This window comes from Phalacrocorax carbo, chromosome 8 (genome assembly GCF_963921805.1).
Source record: "Phalacrocorax carbo chromosome 8, bPhaCar2.1, whole genome shotgun sequence".
Classification (NCBI taxonomy): domain Eukaryota; kingdom Metazoa; phylum Chordata; class Aves; order Suliformes; family Phalacrocoracidae; genus Phalacrocorax; species Phalacrocorax carbo.
The window spans coordinates 35,251,694-35,273,897 of record NC_087520.1 but is presented as its reverse complement, the minus strand read 5'-3'; the positions used below and the strand labels follow the sequence as shown (position 1 = coordinate 35,273,897).

The 22,204-nt window shown below is 39.2% G+C and overlaps 1 protein-coding gene across 2 annotated transcripts in view; it reads left to right on the top strand.

The window, feature by feature from the left end:
• Positions 1-850: 850 nt before the first annotated feature.
• The window catches only part of LOC135314793 (transcription initiation factor TFIID subunit 4-like), a 146,785-nt gene continuing 125,431 nt past the window's right edge, over positions 851-22,204 (top strand). Inside the window, exons 1-5 of one of the 2 annotated variants that reach the window (XM_064459561.1) lie at positions 851-2,105; positions 5,937-6,109; positions 19,314-19,451; positions 20,602-20,829; positions 21,724-21,846. In XM_064459561.1, coding sequence (XP_064315631.1) covers positions 944-2,105; positions 5,937-6,109; positions 19,314-19,451; positions 20,602-20,829; positions 21,724-21,846 — 1,824 coding nt within the window. In that variant the 5' untranslated portion in view covers positions 851-943. The remainder of the gene's footprint in view (positions 2,106-5,936; positions 6,110-19,313; positions 19,452-20,601; positions 20,830-21,723; positions 21,847-22,204) is intronic. The other variant, XM_064459560.1, reaches the window with a different exon arrangement.

The following is a 22,204-nucleotide window of genomic DNA, read 5'->3' as shown; positions in this document are numbered from 1 at the left end:
GAGTCTTAGTAACGAAACAAACAACCTCAAATTTCCTGTGGGGATACTGAAGGAACACAGTATGCCAGTGATGCCAAGAATCTTACTTTTGGTTTACAAGTCTTCTATTAACAGTGTCCACAATAGGAAATTGTATTACTGCAACCATTCTTGTCTAGGTAAAACAGTAGCTTTGTACATAAACGTCTAAAACTCCTAAAGCAGACAGAGGAGCACAAATATGAGTGCAGGTACTGTGTGTGCATCTTAGGGTTTCAAACAGCTCCAACAGCACCCCCCTTGCAGTTCCCTCCTTGGAAAGAGTTAGTGTGTAAGGCAGCTGAGGCACTACAGCCGACTGCACACATGCTTTCAGTTCTCCCCAAGCATGAAGATAATTGTGCTGGCTGCAATCATCCTCACAGGGTACCAAGTGACAGCAAAGAGTGCAATTGTGGCATCTTCCTTACCAAAAGGCGACAGCGTTGCATGACACCTCAATTCCCAGCGTGCAAGCTCACCCTCTGTATCAGGGCTGCAGGCCCTCTCCGTGCCTCAGACCTCCCTGTCAGAAGTCCTCACGGACACGATTAACGGCAGACTCACACACCCACACCCGCATGGCTATGGCACCTGCCTAGACACGCTGTCGCCCCTCGGCTCCCCAAGGCGGCCGCGGAGCAGCCCTCTCCCCCAGGCAGTCGCCCCTCGCCCAGGGTGGTTAGGCCGCCGGGCCGTTCCCGGCCCCACCGGCCAAAACCCACAGGAGCGCTACGGATCTCATCGGGCCTCGAAGGAGGCAGCGGCGGGAGCCCCGGGCGGGCGATGAGGCCGCTACGACCGCCCGCTCTCCTCCCGCCCCCACGGCGGGGGAGGAGGAAGCTGGCCCCTCCCAGAATGCCTCGCGCACGGCAGAGGCCGGCGCGCCTGCGCCCTGCGCGGCCGGCTCCCAGCTCAGCGCAAGATGGCGGCGGGTGCCTCGGACCCCCTGGAAGAGATGCTGCTCTTCTCCGAGGAGGTGGACGAGAAGGCGGTCAGCGACCTGGTGGGCTCCTTGGAATCGCAGCTGGCCGGCGGCCGGGGCTCTGCCGAGGCGCCCCAGCCCAGGACCTCCGCCCCGTCCCAGCAGCAGCAGCCGCAGCAGCAGCACCAGGGGAGCCTAGCGGGGGGCAGCAGCCCCGTCCGGCAGCAGCAAGGGCATCCCGCGCCTCCTCCCGCTGCCGGGGCAGAGGAGGCGGCGGGGTGCCCCGGAGCCGCGGAGAGCCGAGCCCCTGCCCAGGGGCCGCTCTCGTCCCCGTCCCCCCCGGCGGCGGCGGCAGCGGAGGCGGCGGCAGCGGCGGCGGCAGGGAGGGGAGTGAGTGTAAACAGTAGTAGTGTGCAGCAATCACATGGAGCGGCTCTCCTCGGCGGCGGCAGCCCCGGCGCGCCCGCCGCCCCTGCCCCGCCGCAGCCCGCTGCCCCCCCGCCCGCCGGCACCCCTGCCCAGCCTGTCAACAACCATGTGGCTGCTGCCGCCGCTCGGGACGCGGGGAGCCCTAGCCCCGGCGGCAGCCCGCCCGTAGCTGCCAGCGCGCCGCCGCCGCCGCAGCGCGCCGAGGCCGCGGCCGCCACGGGGGGGAGCGGGACGCCGGCGGGGGGCGGCGGGCAGGCGGGAGCGGCGGAGGGAACCGCCGCTGGCGGGACCGCGCCGCTCGCCGGCGAGGCGGCGCCCAACGGGGAGGGCGCCGGGGGCCGGCCGGTGGCGGTCCCACCAGTCAGCAGCCACGGCAGAGCCGACGCCGCCACAGCACAGACCAAGCCCGCGCACGGCCCTCTCCCCGCAGTAAACGCACTCAGTAACTCCGCCAGCCCCGCGCCCGCCGCTGCCGGCGCGGCCGCACCGCCGGGACCGGGTTCGGTCGCCAACTGTGCCCCGCCGGCTGCCGCAGCCCCCGGCGCCGCGGCCAAGCCGGCGGTCAGCGCGGCGGGCGTCGCCAAGGCGGGCGCTGCCCTCCCCGCGGCCCCTCAGGCCCTGTCGCCCAGGCCGGCGCTGGGCGCTGCCCCCCGGATCGTGGCCCCTCAGCTGATCGTGCGGCCGCCTCAGCAGACCACCATCCAGCTGCCCCCCGGCTTCACTATCCCACCCGGTAAGTGTAAGTGGAAGCGCAGCTGTGGCGGGCTTGCCTTTCTAACCCTTCCTTCTTTTTTTTTTTTTCTTTTTTTTTTTTCTTGGCTGAGGGCTTCTTTTCCCCCCAAAGTTGTCGTCTTCCCGCTGCTCGACGTGCTGGAAACAAAAGAAGTGCCACCTGTCTGAGGGCGACGTCTGACAAACAGGCCGCCGTTAATGAGGATGTAATTGGTACGGGACGGGTGGTGGCTAATGCAAGCTAGTCATGACTGTTGGTTGACGAGTTACTTGTTTTCCTTTAGGGAGAGAGCGGCAGTCGCGGTGAGTTATGTTGTAATGGTGTAGCGAGCAGTTGTGCACCAGGTGAAAAACTGCGCTGGTAGAATAATTCTATGTGTCTGTTTTGAAGGACTCTGTTTTCTGCTTTACTCTTGATAGTCTTGAAATGTTCTCCTTCCTCAAGGAGTGTCTTCTGTTGTGAATCAGGTGGTAAGATACAGGCTCATTTGTGTAATTCAGTCTAAAATATTTCCTTTCAGTAAGTGTGATGCTGTCAGTCTCCACTGCATCTGGGCAGTCTTTACGTCACTGGATTTTATTTCTAACTCTGAAGTAATGGTTGCGTCCTGTCTATTCTCCTTGTAGTTTCTTAACTTCCATTACCAAATATGTAATTTCAGCAAGGTTGCTAACTAACCAAATCAGCATCCCTGCATCCTAGTGATTCCTACTCTAACCGTATGTTGTTTCATCTGAAATTTGGCAGGGTTCCATGGTCCTCTACTTAAGTTTTCATGTTGCAAAGAGTTGGTAACTGTGCCTCCTTGATTTAGGAGATGGTTCAACATTTGAACTACTTTTAATTTTTTTTTGTTACTAACATCAATAGCCTGACAGTATGTGGAGCTATTGATGTAGTCTGAAATAACTTCTTCCACCATGTTTCTTAAAATATTTGACATTTATTAGCTAAGTGAAGCAAAAATGTGATGATGTAGAAGCTTGGACTTCTAGTAGTTGTGTCTTTGGCCATAGTTTATGAAGCTCCTCCAAATTCTAATTCTCTGACCAGATAAAGCTCAGTCACCTAACTGACTTAAAACAGATAAGAGGTCGCTACTCAGACTGTATTAGTGCCTTTAGCCTTTGATTTCACGTTCTTCATCTGTTTGATAATTAATATACTAATATGATAACATGTATCATAACTTTGCATGCAGTTTCTGAACTTTACTATGTCAATACTTTGTTCTGCTACTTCATTTTCAAACAGATGAGGAAAACGGAGCCCTTAAAAACCATCTGGTCTGAGGTTTAGAAAAATGTTATGGAAATAATACTGTGGAAAGTTACAATTTTATTTTATTACAGGATAGTTTGAAATCCATTAAATTTGCATAAACATGAAGATTGTGTGTTCTAAGATTAAGATAGTCAGAAAATACTTGAAAATATTTGAATTTTTATTCTTTAAATTAGTGGATCATTTATAACTTAATTTTGAAACTCCCTTATTGTAAACTTCTGTCTAAAGCAGAAATATAGAATGAGTTTTTCAGAATAGGTTATTTTAGCATATAATACTAATGAGTTGTGTATTTCACCTTTACATGCCTGACAGTAAGGAAAAATTAATCTCATAATGTAACCAGATTCTAATTTGTACGTGTTGTTCAGTAAAAGAAGTTTAAAGTTCTCCAAACTGAATTAAAAAATAACATTAATATGTGAATATTTATGCATCTATGGTAGTAATTATGTCTGCAACTTCTGTTGAAACTGTGGCATGTGTTGCAATTAATTTGTCTGTTCCATTCAAATTTTTTTATTCAGAATGAATATTAGATAATTGGAAAAGAAATTATAAAACACCTGTGAATCAGTGTAATGCAAATAGACCATGTATTTTTTTAATGCATGGTAGGCATTATTCTATGAGGTTTTTTTATGTAAGGTTCACTACATAATCAGAGAAATTATACCTGTTTGGCCAGTTGGCTATGTACTAATTTTTGTGTGTCTAGATGGTTTAGGAATGGTATAGATCAAATACATCATCTGCTTACAGAATTTTCTACAAATATAAACCCTCAGGTTTGGTGCCCGAAGGGCTAGTGAACCTAAAATGCTATCTTTCTAAAGAATTTTTATGGTGGTGTGCCCCCCGCACCCCCAACTCTTCTTTTAAAAATTACTCTCTGGGCTTTGAGAGAGAGTTAGGATCATGTCTTTTAGGTGTAGTCCTTGCTGTAGTTCTCTATGCCTTTTATCTTAAAGTGTGATTTCCACAAGTCTTTAGTCTGTAGTGGCAGAAATTTGCCTTCTCTTTGTGCTTTTAGCATTGATGGTTGGCTGGGAGCACCTAAGACTATGTGAGTGAGGGCTTTTAGTGATGCTTCAGTTCACTCATGTATTCATCCCCCGATTGGGTTTTGTATTTCTATGTCAGATGCTGAAAGGAAAGACTTTCTTAGTAAAGGTACTTTTGAAATTTGTTACTTGCTTGATATAATACTGTTCAAATTTCTTTATCCTCATGATATGTTGCAAACCGCATCCATTTACTGAGGTGTTTTTTTTCTGGGAAGCTAATAATTAGAAGTGGATGTAAGCTTTTACTTTTTTTATTTTCCCTTGAAAAGCTAAAAAATATATATGAAGCAATGTGTGCATAGAGATAAGTTGCAGAAACAACTGACTTTATCAACAGAAGTTGATTTCCTAGATCCTTAATTTTGGTTCTCCAGTGGTTACAGGCAAGAAGTTTTTCTGTTTATAGACCCATTGTATCCTGTCTAGGTTAAATTATTAAAATGTTCTGTAACTAACTTGGACGTTCTTGTAAAATAGTCCAACTGGAGAACTGCTTCTTAATTCTGAGAGAACTAGAGGAAGCACATCACATGCTTTGCAGTTATCTTGAATAAGTGTGAAGCTCCAGATGATCCAGGGATCAACTTAACCATTGTCTCCCCTTCTCCATCCTGCTGATGTGGAAAACTTAGGCCAGTTACACTTAGGGCAAAACTTGATGGCACTGGCTATGTTGTATAGAAGGCCTCTATTTGTGGAATGTGTTACTAGAAAATAATCTGAAAGTATTGTCATTTACTTCCAGAAAGTCTTAGAAAACATTTGTCAAGTACTCTGATAATTTGAAGACAAGTCCTTTGGTGTTTTCCTAAAATAACTGCACTTGTATCATTTTGTGCTGAGGAGTAGTTGTGTTGGTTCTCTGGGTATGACAGTATTTTTTCTTGACGTCTGAACCACAGGTAGTGCCTCCCAATATGGTGATGGTGGGTGCCAAGTAAATCCAGGTGTTAATGCTCAACAATTAACTAAATCTCAAATTTGTGTAATCAGAAGTGTGTCTGGCCTGATGTTGGCATGTACACATGCCCTAAAGCTGTTGTTCTAGTAAAGCTCTCAAGTCATTGTCCCTGGTATGTTCATACTGAATTCTGTTCTCAGTTACTGGATTGTTGTTATAGTTTACTTTTAATGAATATTTCTTTATAATTTTATTCTGCTGACCCTGGCTGGACTGCTGAAAGTTGCTGTATGCCTGTACATTCAAGTGACTGGTTCTTTTCATCACTGTTATCCATAAACCACAGTTATTTGAATTCCAAACTGAATTGGGTATTAGTTTTTGTCCCCTAGTATGGGCTCCTTTTCTTCTTTGAAATAAAATCTCATGTTACAGTGTAATAATAAAAAAAAATAACAGTATAAAGAAAAGTGTACAGTGCTATACATTTTGTTCTGTATTCTGTAGATAGATAGTTCTTTATAATTCTTCATATTATTCTTTATAATTCATGTATTGTTACTTTGTTCTCATTAGGTATGGTCTTGGTGCGCACGGATGCCGGACAGCTTGTAATGGTGCCTCAGCAGGCTCTAGCACAGGCTCAAATGCAGGCTCAAGTACAAACGCAGGGACAAGGTCCTACCAGCATTTCACCTAGGCTTTCAGTGCCCACAACTGGCCCTGTTTTTCGCCTATCAACAACTCAGGTATGTCTGGCTTGATTTCACTTTACTTTTGTGCGTTGTGTTTTCCTCTGTCTTGCACATTATTAGCTCATATGTTTTTGCAAATATGCTTTCCTCCCCTTTTTTTGTTGTGAAAACAGGAAATACTTATTCAAATGCAGTTTATTTTCTGAGGCCTAGGATTTTTTTTTTAATTTCAGAAAAAAGATCTATAGAGCCTCTCAAGACTTTGTTCAGACTGTGAGATCATTGGAGGCTAGAATGCTCAGTCTTAGCCAGAACTTAGTTTGGACTGTATACCACTGGTTCAGTAAGCGCCCCTTGTTCCTCTGAATCAGAAGCATTGTGATATCCCAGCATGCTGAATGGATGCATAGGGTAGCTATATTTCATTAGAAATTTGAAAAGAAAAAGCCAGGCACATTCAGTACAAGGATTTGCAATAATTAACTTTTCTAACATACTTTATTCAAAAGAAAGGTTTGATTCCTTTGATTCACCTCTGGGTATGATCTGTCTATACTTAAAATTTTGTCTTCTGTTATGACTACCATCGCCTTTTTTATGTGGATTGACAGGATAGCATGCTTTCCTACCCCAAACTCTTCAGTGGAGTGTGTTTATTTTAACTCAGAAGTTATTTATTTTCAAGGGTGAAGGTGTACTGTTTTTTAAATTACTTGGTAGGCTGCATCAGTTTAAAATTTTGTAGGGAGTCAAATTTCATTTGGCTACAGCTGAACTATCTTACTAAAATGTAGAGGCAGACATATTTGCATGTTAGTATGGGGTAGCTATACCGTAATAATAGGCAGAGTTTAAAGTAGTTTTGCCTAAGGTCTTTGTTTGCAGAAGTGATAAGTTATTCTGAGTGGAAAGAGATGAAGAGGATGACTTTATAATGTTTTAATTGATAGTTGTATAGGTTGCTTGAAATAACTTAAACATGTATTTCCCAATGTTTAACATTTGATTACCATCCTGCTATATGCTTTGTGCATTACATCATATTTATAGTCAAAAAGAGTAAGTTTAATTCACAACTGAAAACAATGGTAAACTTTTCAGAAGAGAAGGAAGCCAGAATAAAGTTGGAGACTTTGAAATAAATTACCAAACTGAGGCAATCTGAAACACAGTAGCCAACTAGAATTTAAGTCTTAGAAATGAGTGTAACTAGGAAGATTGTAGCTCAGTGGAATGTATATATCTCAGGAAAGACATAAATAAAAGCCTGGAAACACTTGAAGAACTTTATGCTCTCAGAAAAGAGATAAGTGCAGAATTGGATGGAATTCTTAAAAAAACCCTTCGCAGAAGAGGCAGCCGTTTAATGTATAAATCTCATGTCTGGAAGGACAAGAAGACTTGTAGAAGCCTTCAAAGATAAATGTGTTTCAGGAAAAAAAACCAGAGAGATAAGCCTGTGTTAATTTTCAGATTTTTTTACTAGTTTGACAACAGCAAAAATCTAGACAAATTCTTCTCAGTTTGTATGTCTGCCGTTGGTTATTTGGGGCTTTCTTTGTAAATAAGTACAATCCATTCTTTAGTAGTGACTAGAAGACTATATAGCACACATTCTACCAATGGATCCTGAGACATGTGCATAGCATAAATGCGAAATAGAAATTGTGGGGTGGGACTGTACCAGAAATATGATCTCGCTCACTCTGTTAGAATGAGTTAGTTTTAGCTGTTTCTGTTTCATACTGTTAGTTTTCATGTAACTTTAAGTTCTGTGGCCAGCACACCGAATTACAAATCAAAGTGGAAACATGCATAGCAAATTAAATATTAACAAATTGTCTGTAGTATGAAAACGCTTGAGGAATACACCTTTATTGTACACAGAATCTTTGTAAGTGTACAGAAATAAAGACTGACTGCTTGGCTGTGTGTGTTCAGTCTTTATTAGAAGACTGGAGTTCGGATCCCGAAGTCAACCTTAAGATGCGCACGCAGCGAATGTTGGGAGTCAATCATGTTGGCCTCAGGCAGCTGTTCTTTAGTTATATGAAGCAGTTAAGGTTGCAGTAGGAGTATAATCTGATTTGCTGGATTTACATGAAAATAAACCTGTGAGGATACTACATGTTCATGTGTTTGTAGAGATACCTAAAATCTGAAGGAGTTCCGGAACTAGAAAGATGTAATTGTTTTTGTGCAGAGTTCTGCCCAGATAAATACCCCACTGCATTATAGATATTCCTTTACACGTGTTACTGCTAATAAACTGGTTAAGAATAAAGGAAACCAGCAAGGCCTTATGAATGATAAATGTTGTACAGGATGCAAAAGTTTGATTATTTTAGTGTGGCAGGATTAGAATCATGGTACTGTAGCTTGTCAGGGTTCATCTTCTTTGACAGATCTTTGTGGTAGGTACCCAAACTGTACTGCATTGTTTCTTTATTTGTTGTAACTAACAAGGATAAGAAATAATTCATATTGTCCTTGGGAAATGTACATTGAACTTCCATGACTCTGCATGTGATCTGCAGACTCTTCTTTCATTTTTACAGAGCTTATGTTTTATGTAAGTTTGACATTAGAGTGTTCTTCAAAAATGATGGTTGACAGCCTTTTAAAACCAGATTGTAAAGTTTTAAATTCTAAAGCTTTATCATATCAGAACTAGACACTAGACTTCCATTTCATTAGGTGGACGGTTTATAACCAGTGACTATTCATTGGTTTCCTGGGGGTAACGTCCAATGACAAATACTATGCTAAGGTATTAGAAGTGTTAGTTATTTGCTTGAGTAGTCTTTACGATTAATCAAGAAAAAGGATCAAGTTCTAAAATACAGGAAATTATGGCTATTGGAAAATAATTTTTTCAGTGATTTTAATTATAAACTTTTTTCTTTCAGCATCAAATTCTGATGTGTCAGCTAAATTATGTCAATTAAAATTTTCAATAGAAATTTCAAATGTATGGAAAATAGTGTCTTATGTTTTATGTCTATAAATTATCATATTTAAGAGTCCTAGCCTCCACTGTGACTGAAACATAGAAAAATTGTGTGTGCATTAGCTAAGACAGATGGAATATAAACACTAATTGCTTGAGTCCTGTGAAATATTTTGCAAGATTGATGAATGTTGCAGGCTCTTTGGTTTTAACCTCTAGAACATCAAATACCTATCTCTCCAATATGTTAGTGGAATGATTGTTGTTTTACTGTACAGAGCTCATTAAATTTTCTATTATGTTTTTATACAATTATTTTAAGATAGCTTTATTTGGATTAAAATGCAAGGTGCTTTAAGTATGTAGAAGTCAGTGATGTGATTCAGTCACTGAGTTCGTGTTTTACTCTACTTTCACCTATGTAGAAAGTCTCTGCAGGTGGAAATTTACAATTTACCATAATCATTCTAGGAAACAGTATCCTACTACAAAGAATGTATGATCTGTCTCAGAAGCCATAGCTTTCATTGTGTGTATTATGGTTGCTTTTCTTCGGATTGTCCTAATTTTTAGCCATTGTCAAGTGTCACAAGTTTCTCAGCTAAGTGACTGTTTTCAGTGATGCAGCTAATTTCTAGATACACTTTAAATAATCATTGTGTTAAGAAAGTGTGTTACAAGCTATGTAGTTAGATGTAAAACACAGGTTGTTAAATAACATGCCAAAGAAATTGCAAAAGCTGGCAGTTACTTTTGGCAACTCATTAAGAAGTGTTGAGAGTGATAACTGGAGAATATAAAATGAAGTATGAATTGCCTTTTTAAAAATTACAAGAAAGATAATCTGAAAAGTTACCTAAGTGTTAATCTAAATTGGAAAGCTCTTTGAATCTCACCCCTCTACACCTAAGTAATTTCTCCTTCATGCTCAAAAAAGGAGGAGGGGGAAATAAGGAACTGTTTTAAATGTTCTTAAATGACATTTACTTGATCGATACATACAGAGCTGTCCAGATTCTAAACTGCTTCTGCAGCCTGGTAGTATAAGAAGCTTTTTCCCCATACCCTAGGGCCACCATTTGATACATCTCCCTGTTTGGGAGGAAAATGAATCTGGTCTCCCATGAAAATTCCTCTAGTTTCAGTAGATGGGCTTAGATCCAGGACAGCACGTGAGGAAGGAGCCGCCTTTCTCTAGGAAAAATGGAAGCTGCTGAAACAGAGAAAGTGTAGTTTGTTTTTCCTTAGGGTGTAGTATATGGGCTTAGGATAATGCTTTCTGTGAAGGCAGTGGCTCACATGTTCCATTGCTGAATGTTCAGAAATCAAATATCTGTATAAAGTAGTTTTTACCTTTGTAGGGACATGGTATAGCCATCCCTCTTCCCTTCCCAAGTTAAAAAATTTTTTTTTGATTGCAGTGCCAAACACAAAAAGATTCAGAAAGATTAAGATACATAACTTCCTGTTCATCCTGCATTAATCTCTTCTGTATATGTGCAGTGTATTGCAGTCTTTGCATGATAAATGCAAACAGTTAAAAGCTTCAGCCTGGCAATCAAGGCACACAATTGATCGTTGCACAGCAAACTTAAATCCGGTGTTTCTGACATTTCAGGTCCTTGGCTTTGCTATTTAAGTTATTGACTTCTATTGTTTGTAATACCTTTGTTTCATTTTTTGCAGCTTTAGGATGTAAGCAAACCTAGTACAGCTTTGGGGACAATTTTGTGTTAGATTCTTGAAAGATGACAGGCAAATCCATTTTGAAAGGAAGACTTGGGTTCTTTTCTCACCTCTTAGGTGGGCTAATCTTTGATTAGCCATTTACTTATGGTCCTCTCAATTGCTGCTGTGTAAAATATGAAAAAAATCTGCTTGTTTTCAATTCCTAGTGGAATTCTGGAAAACAAGCTAATCAGTACAAGGAAGGGTCTCAGTCCTGATCAGTTTAATGCCAGGCTCAAAGGCTCTGGAGCATGGGAATGTGTCCCAAAAGGATGTGCACTGTGTGAAGCATGGAGTCAGAAGAAGCAGGATATGAAAGTAGCAGAATAGGTCAGAGACAGCAGTAATTAAGAGAAGTACCTGTAATAGGAAGATGTACTTGATGTTTTAATCATGTTTTACATTTACAGTTTTTCTGGTTTCTTTAAGTAACATATTCAGGAAAAGCATGAGCAGGTACAATTGTACCATAAAATAGTTTTAGTTAAGTCCAGTTATAAGATTGTAGAGGACTGTAATGGGGGGTATATTGACTACAGCTGACTACAGGTTTTTTACGTTAAAAATATTGCAAAATATTCAGGCACTTAAAAACAAAACATTTTTTTCAGATTACGACTATAAATTAATCTTCTTGGTGCAGCTACCAGAGGCTTGACTTTTTAAAATTGGTATCCTATGTTTTACATGGAAGTACTCAGTCTTATGGAAGATTATTATAATCTTTTGATGCGTTAACAAGTGAAGTTTTGTTGTACTGTGAATACATTTTCAATGATAACTTGCTTGTTTGAAAAAACATACTTAATGAAATAAAACAACTTTGGATGTTTAAAGCACACATTGGTATGAGTTAGCTGCATAATTTTAATTGAACAATTTTATCTCCTCATGATTTTAGTTTCCTTTTAGTTTTTAATTGACATTAATTCTAGCTGAATATTAAAAAGTGCTTAATGTAGCCAAAATTTTACCTGCTATAGGATCTTAGTTAAGGTACAGGATTTTTAGGAAACAAGCTATAATTTGATGGAACTTCTGTTGATCTTAGAAAAATTTTGTTCTGGATTCTTGTGTTACAAACAGGTCAAATAAGCATGGGTTTGCTTGCAGTACTGTATTCTTCAAAGATAACAAGTAAATTCAGAAGTCTTTTAAAACTGATTATTTAGATTGCACTAAATTTTTGCCTCCATATCTTGTTTTGAGGCTTAGACTTGTGAAATTATGAAAAATAGGTAGGTGCTGCCATCTAGTTTTCCTTTGGTGAGTTTCTTTTGTTTATCTACCTTTTTCACTTGTACAGTTCATGGCTTTTCATGCCTTTAACGCAGACTTTGCTGGTTTCATTGTTTTAATACCCAGTTGGGTTTACAATCATAACTAAAAAGCAAAAAAAAGGTTACTTATTTAAATTACTTTTAAATAAAATTATTTCATGTTACAAAATTGAAGTGCTGCTATACACCAAGAATATAAAGTGAGTATCATACAGGAAAGGCCCATGTTAGCCTACCCCATAATATTTTATTCCGGGGTATCTGTTATCAGAACTTACAATGAGGTGAAATAGTTTATGTTGGAATTTTCAATAGACTGCTGCTGAAAATTGATTTGGTCTTAGAGTTTACTAATGTTGTTTCAAGTTTGATTCAAAATGCATTTTCTAGTATTAAGTTATATTAAGTTGCCTTGTATATTTAGAATCATAGAATCATTAAGGTTAGAAAAGACCTCTAGGATCATCAAGTCCAACTGTCAACCCAACACCCCCATGCCTCCTAAACCATGCCCTGAAGTGCCACGTCTACATGTTTTTTGAACACCCCCAGGGATGGTGACTCTGCCACCTCTCTGGGCAGCCTGACCAATGCCTGACCACTCTTTCAGTACAGACATTTTTCCTCATGTCCAATCTAAACTTCCCCTGACGCAGCTTGAAGCCATTTCCTCTCGTCCTGTCACTAGTAACTTGGGAGAAGAGACCAGTGCCCACCTTGCTACAGCCTCCTTTCAGGTAGTTGTAGAGAGCAATAAGGTCTCCCCTCAGCCTCCTCCAGACTAAACAACCCCAGTTCCCTCAGCCGCTCTTTATCAGACTTGTTCTCAGACACTTCACCAGACCCTTCATTGCCCTTCTTTGGATACGCTCCAGCACCTCAATGTCCTCCTTCTACTGAGGGGCCCAAAACTGACCGCAATATTGAAGGTGCAGCCTCACCAGTGCCGAGTACAGGGGCACGATCACCTCCCTGCTCGTGCTGGCCACACTACTCCTGATAGAAGCTGGGATGCTGTTGGCCTTCTTGGCCCCCTGGGCACACTGCTAGCTCATGTTCATCTGGCATAGTGATCAGAAAAGGTGAAGTTGTGTAAAGTTTGAGGTTTAGTCCAAATATTTAGGCAAGTAAGTGGGCTACTTAACAATTCTTCTGCTACAAATATGATGCCAAATCACTTGAGTTTTCTTTTCATTGCATAAATAGTTCAGTAAATATATATATATGGATGTATTCTTAAGAAAATGACAAATTTTTTGTAGCTGTTTTTTCTTGCTTTAGGCATTTTTCTAACTTCTACTCTTCAGAATTTCAAGTTCATGATATAAACTTTACTGATTTGTTTTCTGTGTCTTAGCATTCACTTTCTGTTAAGTTTCTCTTTACTGTCCTTTTTTAAAATGAGAAGAAAAAAAGCCTGTTTAACTTGTGAAAAGTGCTGAATCATCTGCTCTGGAAGTGGCTGTATTTTTGCTATGAGGTGTTTGATGCAGGCAACAGCAGCTTAGTCTTTGCCATCACATGTGATGTTGAGAGCAGTCTAAACTTGGCTGACGTTTCACAAGCTGTTGTTCTTGCTAAAGCGGAGCCTTTCAAATCTGAGATAGTTCTGATAATACGCTATGCCTGTGTTTTCAGCAGTGTTTGTAATTTTGTCATATTTTAGTTTTGTCAATTTTGTTCTTGTTTATTTTTTTAACTGTTTTTTCACACCCTTTCTGCTTTTCTGACAAATGCTTATTTTACTTTTTGTAGGAATTTTAAGAAAATTGATAAATCTTTGTTTTGTTGTTGCCTGAGGTGGATTACTACTGTTATCAAATAAGCTATTCTGAACTATTTCTTTTCTACAGACAGTTTTTGGGCTTCTTGTGTAATATTCTGGAGAATGCATTTGTGTTAGTGGGACAGGTATGTTGAAAGGCCAGAGAAAGTAAAAAGTGTGTGGTCTCGGCTATGCTGTAACCACAAAGCCATTTTCCTTCCTTTCCTCCATGGTGTGTAAATCTTTCCTGTATAAGCAGATAATAAGTTCTTATTACTTACAAATTCTACTGTGTACGTTTTCATAGTATTAACATATCTTTTAAAACTTCTTAGAAAACACTCAAACATTAGTATGGCTGTAAAATTAAACATGCAAAGATCAGGAAATGCTGTAAAGTAGGTTCCTGAGCAATCTAATAGTGGCTCCCATGTGCATATGCATTATGCTGCATGACCACATACTACTGTTATTTTTAATTTCTACAGTGTGTAGGCTGGACAGTCTTAATTAATGAAGAATTATGTAATATTTTCTTTCCCCACTGTTCAGTGGGTTGCTTCAGGCTTATTTTCTGCATATTATCTAAGCCCCCTCTGAAGTGGGAATTAATAACCAAGCAGGTTTTTTTGTGAAGCTTATCCTTGTAACAACTTTCTTAACAATCAATGCAATTAAGGGGATTATTAGCCTCTTTCTATAAGTAGAAAACAGAGCCTAATTGTATTTATTTTAAACATTAAATTAAAAATACTGATTTTTTTTTTTGTGTTCAGTTTGATTTCATTGTCTTCAGTTGCAGCCATGACCACTCCTGGTTACAAACCCCACAGATGTCCACTCATAAATATATGGTATGAGAGTATTCATTACAATAGATTATCTATATTTGCATGTAGCGCAAGTGCTGAGCAATTGAGGCAGAAGTAGAATCTAATTATATGGCCAAAATGCAGCTCCTTTTTATCCACCAGATTCTTTGGATGAATATCCTAGTGATTATAGATGGATCAGCCACTTCACCAGAGAAGGACAAAGTACTTTGATAGTGGATTATGTAGGTACTTGCTTACGCAGACAGGATGCTGAGACTTCAGACGTAGGGGTTTTGGACTTAGAACCCCAGATTTCTGAAGATTTTCTTTGGTGGCCCCAAGCTCCTCTGCCTCTTGTCTAATTGCTTGCAGTCCTGTGTCTTCCTCCCATGTTGTTCTAGTCTGTGAACCTGAAAGGGACATCACAGACATGAGGAACACAGCAGCATCTCCCTGGATTCTGATGCTTGACCCCAACGATGCTGTGGTGTCCTAGGACTGTGGTAGCAATGAAGGTTCTGCCTCCAGTCATTTTCTTCAATTGTGTGCAGATGTCAAGTGTTTTACGGGGTTGGTACTTTGGCTCAATTTGGCTATATTTTTACCAGAATGAAAAAATCAAATCCCTGACATACAAATTGCTCTGCAACTGATGTTTTAAGTGCATGTTCCAGATGAACCATAATCAAAAGAATTGAGAGGCAGTCAATAAGCATGTGAAGTTTCTCCATAAATGTTTCAGAAATCTGACAGAATTTTAAATACCAGAAAACAGAGTTTGGTAGTGGGCAGTGTAATGATAGCTTAGTAGTAGGTAGAGCTACCAGCCATGCCTATAAGAAAGGTTGTATAAATTAGTTACTCTAAAATGAGATACCAGATTTGATCTTTAGCCTATGCTTCTGCTGGTGTCTGTGATCCCATCTTAGGTTTTTCTTTTTAAACAGTCTTTTATTGTTTGAGGCATCAGGGCATCTTAGCATGGCCTATTTTGTTTGTAAGAAGTCTTCCAGATTAATGATTAAAAATAAAATTGAGTTTTATTTCAGATTTTGCAAATTTAAATCTAAACTTGAAGGTCATATTCTGCTAAAACTGAGTTTTGCATAGTACCTAGCAAAGCCATGTATTGGAAGACACAAAGAGGTGTCATGATATGTATCGTAATAAACCTGCCCCTGCTTTCATGCTACTGTTTGTTCAAATTATATTGGCATCTTTTCTTTCTTTTGTGATTGATAGTGGCTAAGTTTATTGACAGGACTGATCATGAAGTGATATATGCAACATACAAAGCTCTCTTGCTTTGTAGTGCAGAGATTGTGTTGCTGGTACCCTGCGTGTTCATCAGTAGGTGGTACTATAGTACAAAATACAAGTATACCACAAATCTGTTTCCAAGGATTTACATACATCAGTGTACTAACCTGTGGCAGTTTAAATTGTCTTGATTTTATAAAGCTGTGAATATACAATGCAATCCCTGAAACTGGTGTAGTCCTGCCTTGGTGGTGACAAATAATCCCTACATATTTTGGCATATTTTCTTGTATTCAAGTGGCCTGCTTTTTCAAACACAGCCTTGTATATGCCTTTGAATATAGAGGCGGCTTGTTTGTGCACAGCAGGTACAATGCGATTCGCTCCTGTTTACGCCTCAACATTTGCCTCTCTTTCATGTGTCCAGAGCTCTGGGAGAAGGCCTATGTAGGAATGTTAAGATGTAGTTATGTAGGGAGTGGATTTACAGGACACAGTAATTCTGCACTGACTTCTTCCGTGAACAGTTGTAATGTATGCTGACTTTGTGGAAGTGACTTATTGCACCCTGAAACTGGAGTCACTTGCATTGTCTGCATGACACGTGAAGGCAGAATGAACCTTGGGACAACCCCTTTCTAAGCTGGCCAGACATGAGCCAGATCGGTTTGGAAATCCTTATTTCCACAGTAGCACTGTGCTGTGCTCCACTTAAAATTTCTAACATCTCTGTGTGGACAGAGCCAGCTCAAGTCTGTATACAAAAGGTTATCTTAAGCATTCTCAAGTGTCCTCATGGAGGCTGGTAGGGAATTATATACTGCATTCATTCACGATTCTAGCTTCCATCCTGTTAATGTCTGAATACAGGGCAAAAGCCTCTTAAACATTACTTTCATATATTTAGGAAACATAAAAATATGTGACGTGTCTAATAAAAAATAAGTTATATTTGAAAATATATTCCTGTCTAAGTCTCTCTTGGTAATTTTGGAATTTAATAGTATCATACCAAACCTTAGCAGTTTTTCTTTACAGAACATCATAAATTCTTTTAGATCATTCCAGTAGGAGCGTGACACATTGGGTTATGATTTTTTTAATATAATGTTGATAATTTTTGTTTCCTTTTTGATGGATTTCTCATGAGATCTGTTTACAGCTTTCATTTCATAGAAGACACAGCTATTGGTTTCTAAAGAGTTTTTACCAGTTCTTCTTGAAGTATTTGTGTTGGGAGTCCTTACAATGTCTTCTGGCAGCTTGTAGCTATCATTTGAAGATCATTTCCGTGATACTTAAGAATTTCTCTAGGCTAGTTCCTTGTTATGTTTCTCATCCACTCATTTCATACTTACCTTTTTAACACTTATGAGTTTTGGAACCACGTTAGTAAACTGTTGTGTTACTTTGTTTGCAGTTCTATGGTAGTAAGGTTTTCTTCTTCATATCCAACACATTGATAGGTTTTACTGCCTTTTTGTGTCAAAGGCTTTTGTCAGTATTGATTTTTAAAAATGAAGGTGAATTTAGTGGTCTTGTTGCACAGTTTGCTGCTGTGGTCTGGGATGGTGGAATACTATATGTGGAATGTATTGCATACTTAGTTGGTTAATACGCTGTTATGATATTGAAATTTTATATTATAAGCAGTTTTGTTTTCAAGTATATTCCTGTGGTCAATTGTGGGTATTTATTAGCTGAGAAAAATTCTCTAGCTATCAGTGTGAGCTATGTATTTGCGGATTTCTGGCTGCAGATCTTTCTTGGAACTGTGTAGCTGCCAGAAGTTTGCCTGGTTATCTGCTTGCTTTGTAAATCCTCACCTCTGGAAGCACTTAGGGACAAGAAGGGGTCAGATAACATAGGCATGCTCTATTTTTAGGTTGGAAACACTGATTATAAGCAAATGAACAAGATATACGATATTTATGTTTTTAAATGCAAACATTCATCAGGTAAATATAGTTTCATTCAACTACTATTTTAAGCAAATTGAGGCAAGTGGTCTTTACAGTGAAGACAAGAGGTATGGTATTTAAAAACAGAAAGAGCTTATGTGATCCTTCTTCCAAAAAACCAGACAATTCTACCTATTCATGATGATGCTGTTCACTGCCTCTAGGCTGTCTCCATATGGAAGACATCCCTAGTCAAGATTTTAAAGATCTTGAAAGCTTTCCAAAAAAAAAAAAAGTTTTGTTCAGATGACAAGTAGATTTTTTATTTTTAAACTTGTTTTTCTCCAAGTACAGAAGATTGATATCTAGTAGATGATGTTGCTGGACTGATTGGTAAGGAATGCTTGGGGCTTTGAATGCCTGCCTGGGCCTCTGTTCCTTTTGGAGATCTCTTAAGTACACTGGATGTTCTTTGAAGAAGTATTTTATGTAGGTTTAGTAGACAATGTAAGAATCTAAAATAAGCCATTCTTTATAAAACTATTAATTATAGAATTATAGAAACATGACTTAAACTATTTTTCCTTGATTTACATTTTTATCTTCTGAGAAACAATATTGTCCATGATTTATTATTCCAGCCACTTAGAAAATTTGTCTTTTCTAAGTATGTGTTTGAATTCAAAACTTAATAAATGCAAGTTATAAGGGTCCAGTGGGGCTCTTTTTGTAATAATTGCCATGTTGTGTGATGCATTCCTTCCATAATGCTATTTACATTCCTGTAGAATTAACAATTTTCCTGGAGACATTTTTTTATTCCTAAATCTTGTCTATTTGTATGATGATAAGATATTACAATCTCTCTCTCCCAGTTAAAGTAAATTACAAAAACAATTAGTATGTTTGCTGCATGAAGCAAATTTACTGAGTTGTAGAATGTGCTACTAAATGAAGGACCGTAAGCCAGTCATTTTCCTTTGTCTGCACTTAACATTCCAGTTGCTGTCTGGCTACAGAGTGTGTGTTCTATGACAAAGATTCTCAGAATGCTTAGACTTCATTTCTGTGCAAGCTAGTTTCTGTATAATTTAATCAGAAATTATTTTGAAAATATTTTTCTGCTCTCTGAATTTTCTCTTCATATTAATTTTTTTCAAGAAAAACACTAGAAAAGGCCAGTAAATACCAAAATGACCAATATTTGTTACTTGCTGTTATAAACTAAAATATTGGTGAAGACTGACATGTAAATATTACAACTGAACTAACACATCAATGTAACATCAGTGTTTTGCAGGTCACAGCCTACTTTTTGTAATCCTTTCCACTTACCTGTATGAGAAATAGCTTTTAGGATAAGTAGTGCAAACATATCATTGAACAAAAGAAAGCTCATTTTTGCATTATTTGTGAGTACGTATTTAAGAATATATTACCAGTTTTGGTTTTTTGCAGCATTAATAATCATTACTCATGTAATCATTATTATTAAAAAGTGGTAGAGATCAAGTTACTAAGGAGGAAAAAATTTAAAATGCTTATTTTTCCTTTATTAGCAACCAACTTCTGTAGCCACATCGACTGTCCGCTTAGGACTTCCAGTGCAAGCCAAAGTTGTTCAATCAACTGCTACACCTGTCAGTGCTACATCTGCTGCAACTCTGCCAGGAGGCTCTATTCTTTCACACACCACAGTAAGTAGTAAGAATATAAAAAGCAAAAGATGGGTGAAGAAAAGGATGTTTGTAATTACATGTTTTTCAAAAGTCAAGTTAAATGTTTATATCTTTGCTTTTACTGCAAACATCATCCCAGAAATTAATAATGAATGTGTAGTCAGACTGTGTTACGTAGGTGCTGAGTGATAGCCATGATCTTATTTTCTCCTGTTTCCTAGATGATAAAAAATTTTGCGGTAATATAGGTTGTTATAAGCTTTTTTAAATAAAAAACTTAAATCAGCTGGACTTATAAATACTGTGTCAGTGGTGGACATGGTGCACTATGTATGTCCCCTGTCGAGAGCTGTGGTGTCTGACTTGTGGTCATCGGTGCTGCAGGATCCACGGCATCACGTGTGACACCACAGTGCAGGTGCCTGGATCAGCTTCTGCTCAGTGTGTTATGCTGTCTGGCTGAGCTCTCTAGCTTCTGCAGTCCTCTTTGGTGTGTTTCAGACTTTTTGGCACTTGGAAGGGTGGCATATGAGGTCAGATAAAGTATGAGAGCTGAACTGGATTGGGGGAGCGGTGTACGTGGTGCTCTGGGCAGCCTGATAAGCTTTCCAGTCTTCTAACGTTGAGGAGTGTGCAGCACGGTCTTTGTGTATGGCTAGCTAGGTCCAGGGCAGTTTTGTTCGCTAGGCCTTTGCACTGGTGCAAAAGCATATATGCTGCTGTTGGGTTCAGCTTAGGTTGGGAAGCTGTGTTAGTGCATTTGTGTCATCTGGGTCTGGGCTGTCACTGTAACTGTGGCATAGATAATAGTAAACCTGATGATATGACCACAGATCATTGGGAATTGACTTGTTTATATCAAGGGCCAAATTTACAGAAAGTTAAGTTACAGAAGTCACATCATCACGGTGATCTTAAAGGGCTGGATAATAGCAACTCATTTTTAGTGGTACATTTATTTTTGTAATACAAAGAACTTTGAGGAATTTTATTGTTCAGTAAAGAGTGAAAAAATTAGGGTTATAGTAAGTAAGTAAAGTCAACAGTTTTATTTTGTCAGCAAGGGTGTATTTGAAAGGAAACAAGTTTTTCTTGTCATGCTTTCAATAACTTTATGGTTGAGTAAAAGAAGATTATTACCTGTTTTTTCAATATGAAATATTAATAGGTATCAGTAGCTACAACAAGCGCTCAAAATTTATTCAAGACAACAGTAGCAACTGGAACATCAGCTTCTCAACAACCTGCAGTAATTACTTGTGGACAAACGCAAGTTTCAGGACAAAACCAGGGTCAACCTCGGCTGCCACTTCCGCCTCATACAACAGCACAAGTACCAGCACAGCCCCAGGTCATACCAAGCTCTCCTGTACCTGGAACTACAGTTGTATCACAGGTGAGTTTTAAAATACTAGATACTTGGTTTTCTTAGTACTTTATGAACTTCTAAGGTCTGTTCAGAAGCAGAAAGAACTTTTTCTTCGTGCAAGCAAACTTCCCATGATGGAACAAATACTTTACAAACAAGGAACACTTCCCCTCATTTCAACTAAATGGAATACAAATTCTGAGAGGGAGGAAGAACACTTGTGGTCAGCTTTCCTCATCCTGCCATGTACGTGTCAGTAGTGAAAGAATAATTCTGTTTCTGTAGACAGAACAATCATGCCTTCAGTCTATGGACTTCATTACTATCATGTTACTGGGCCTCAAAACTGTGATTACACTGAAGTATAACATTTCTGTTTCTCTGAGTAATTATACTATATAAAATAATGGCTTGAAAAAATTAAAGCATCTGTTTTCCTACTGATGAAGAAAAGATTAGGTATGATGATGTTTAAAGACTATTTCTAATTGGATTTTACTGCTGTAGCTGCTTTGTACAAAAACATACTGAATCAATAATTTATCAAATTAAGCTAGCTTGGGGAACATTGCACATTGTGTATTGGGCATCTCAAAGGAGAATGCATCTCCAACAAATTGTTGTGTTACTTCTCATATTTAAGGTTATTTTTATCAAGACAGATGGTAAAATATTAAATATTTCCTTCATTGATTTTTTTTTTTGTTAGTACTCATGAGGTATGATGTTCAGTTACATAAAGAAGTGAAGAAAATGTCAGGTAACTATCAGCAATATAAAATAGTTGCAGATGTATCTCAAATACGTCCTGCCTGAATTAGAACAATTTAATCATTTTCCCTATTTATAGTGATCAGAGCATGCATTGGTCCTGATTGGAAAATAGAGTGGATCTGATATTTGTTTCCTTTGGCTTTGCAGGAAATGCAAGAGAATGTGAAAAAATGCAAAAACTTTTTAGCTACTCTTATAAAACTTGCTTCTCATAATTCACCATCTCCAGAAACGTCCCGTAATGTGAAAGCTCTGGTTCAGGATTTGTTGGTAAACACTTAGTTATCTTTCATTTTGTCAGTTATCTATTAAGCTTGTTATTTACATATGATGGAAATTATTGCTTTGATCTTAACACTTTTTTTTTTGCCTGTAATGGAAGTGAAAGGAGTTGGGATACATCAAAATGCAAATATTGTCTATGTTACATATCTTCAAAAATCTGTTAAAGGTAGGCTTTCTCTTAGTTTCTGAAAGAGAAAATCCAACAAAGCATTTAGTATGTATTCGTCAAAAACACTCTTGTTCTGATGGACATTTCGGTTGTCTATTTAGAAAAATAGAGTAAACCCCTGGGTTTTTCCTTGACAATTCATTATATTTCTTTTCCTCCAAACCATGGTCTTTT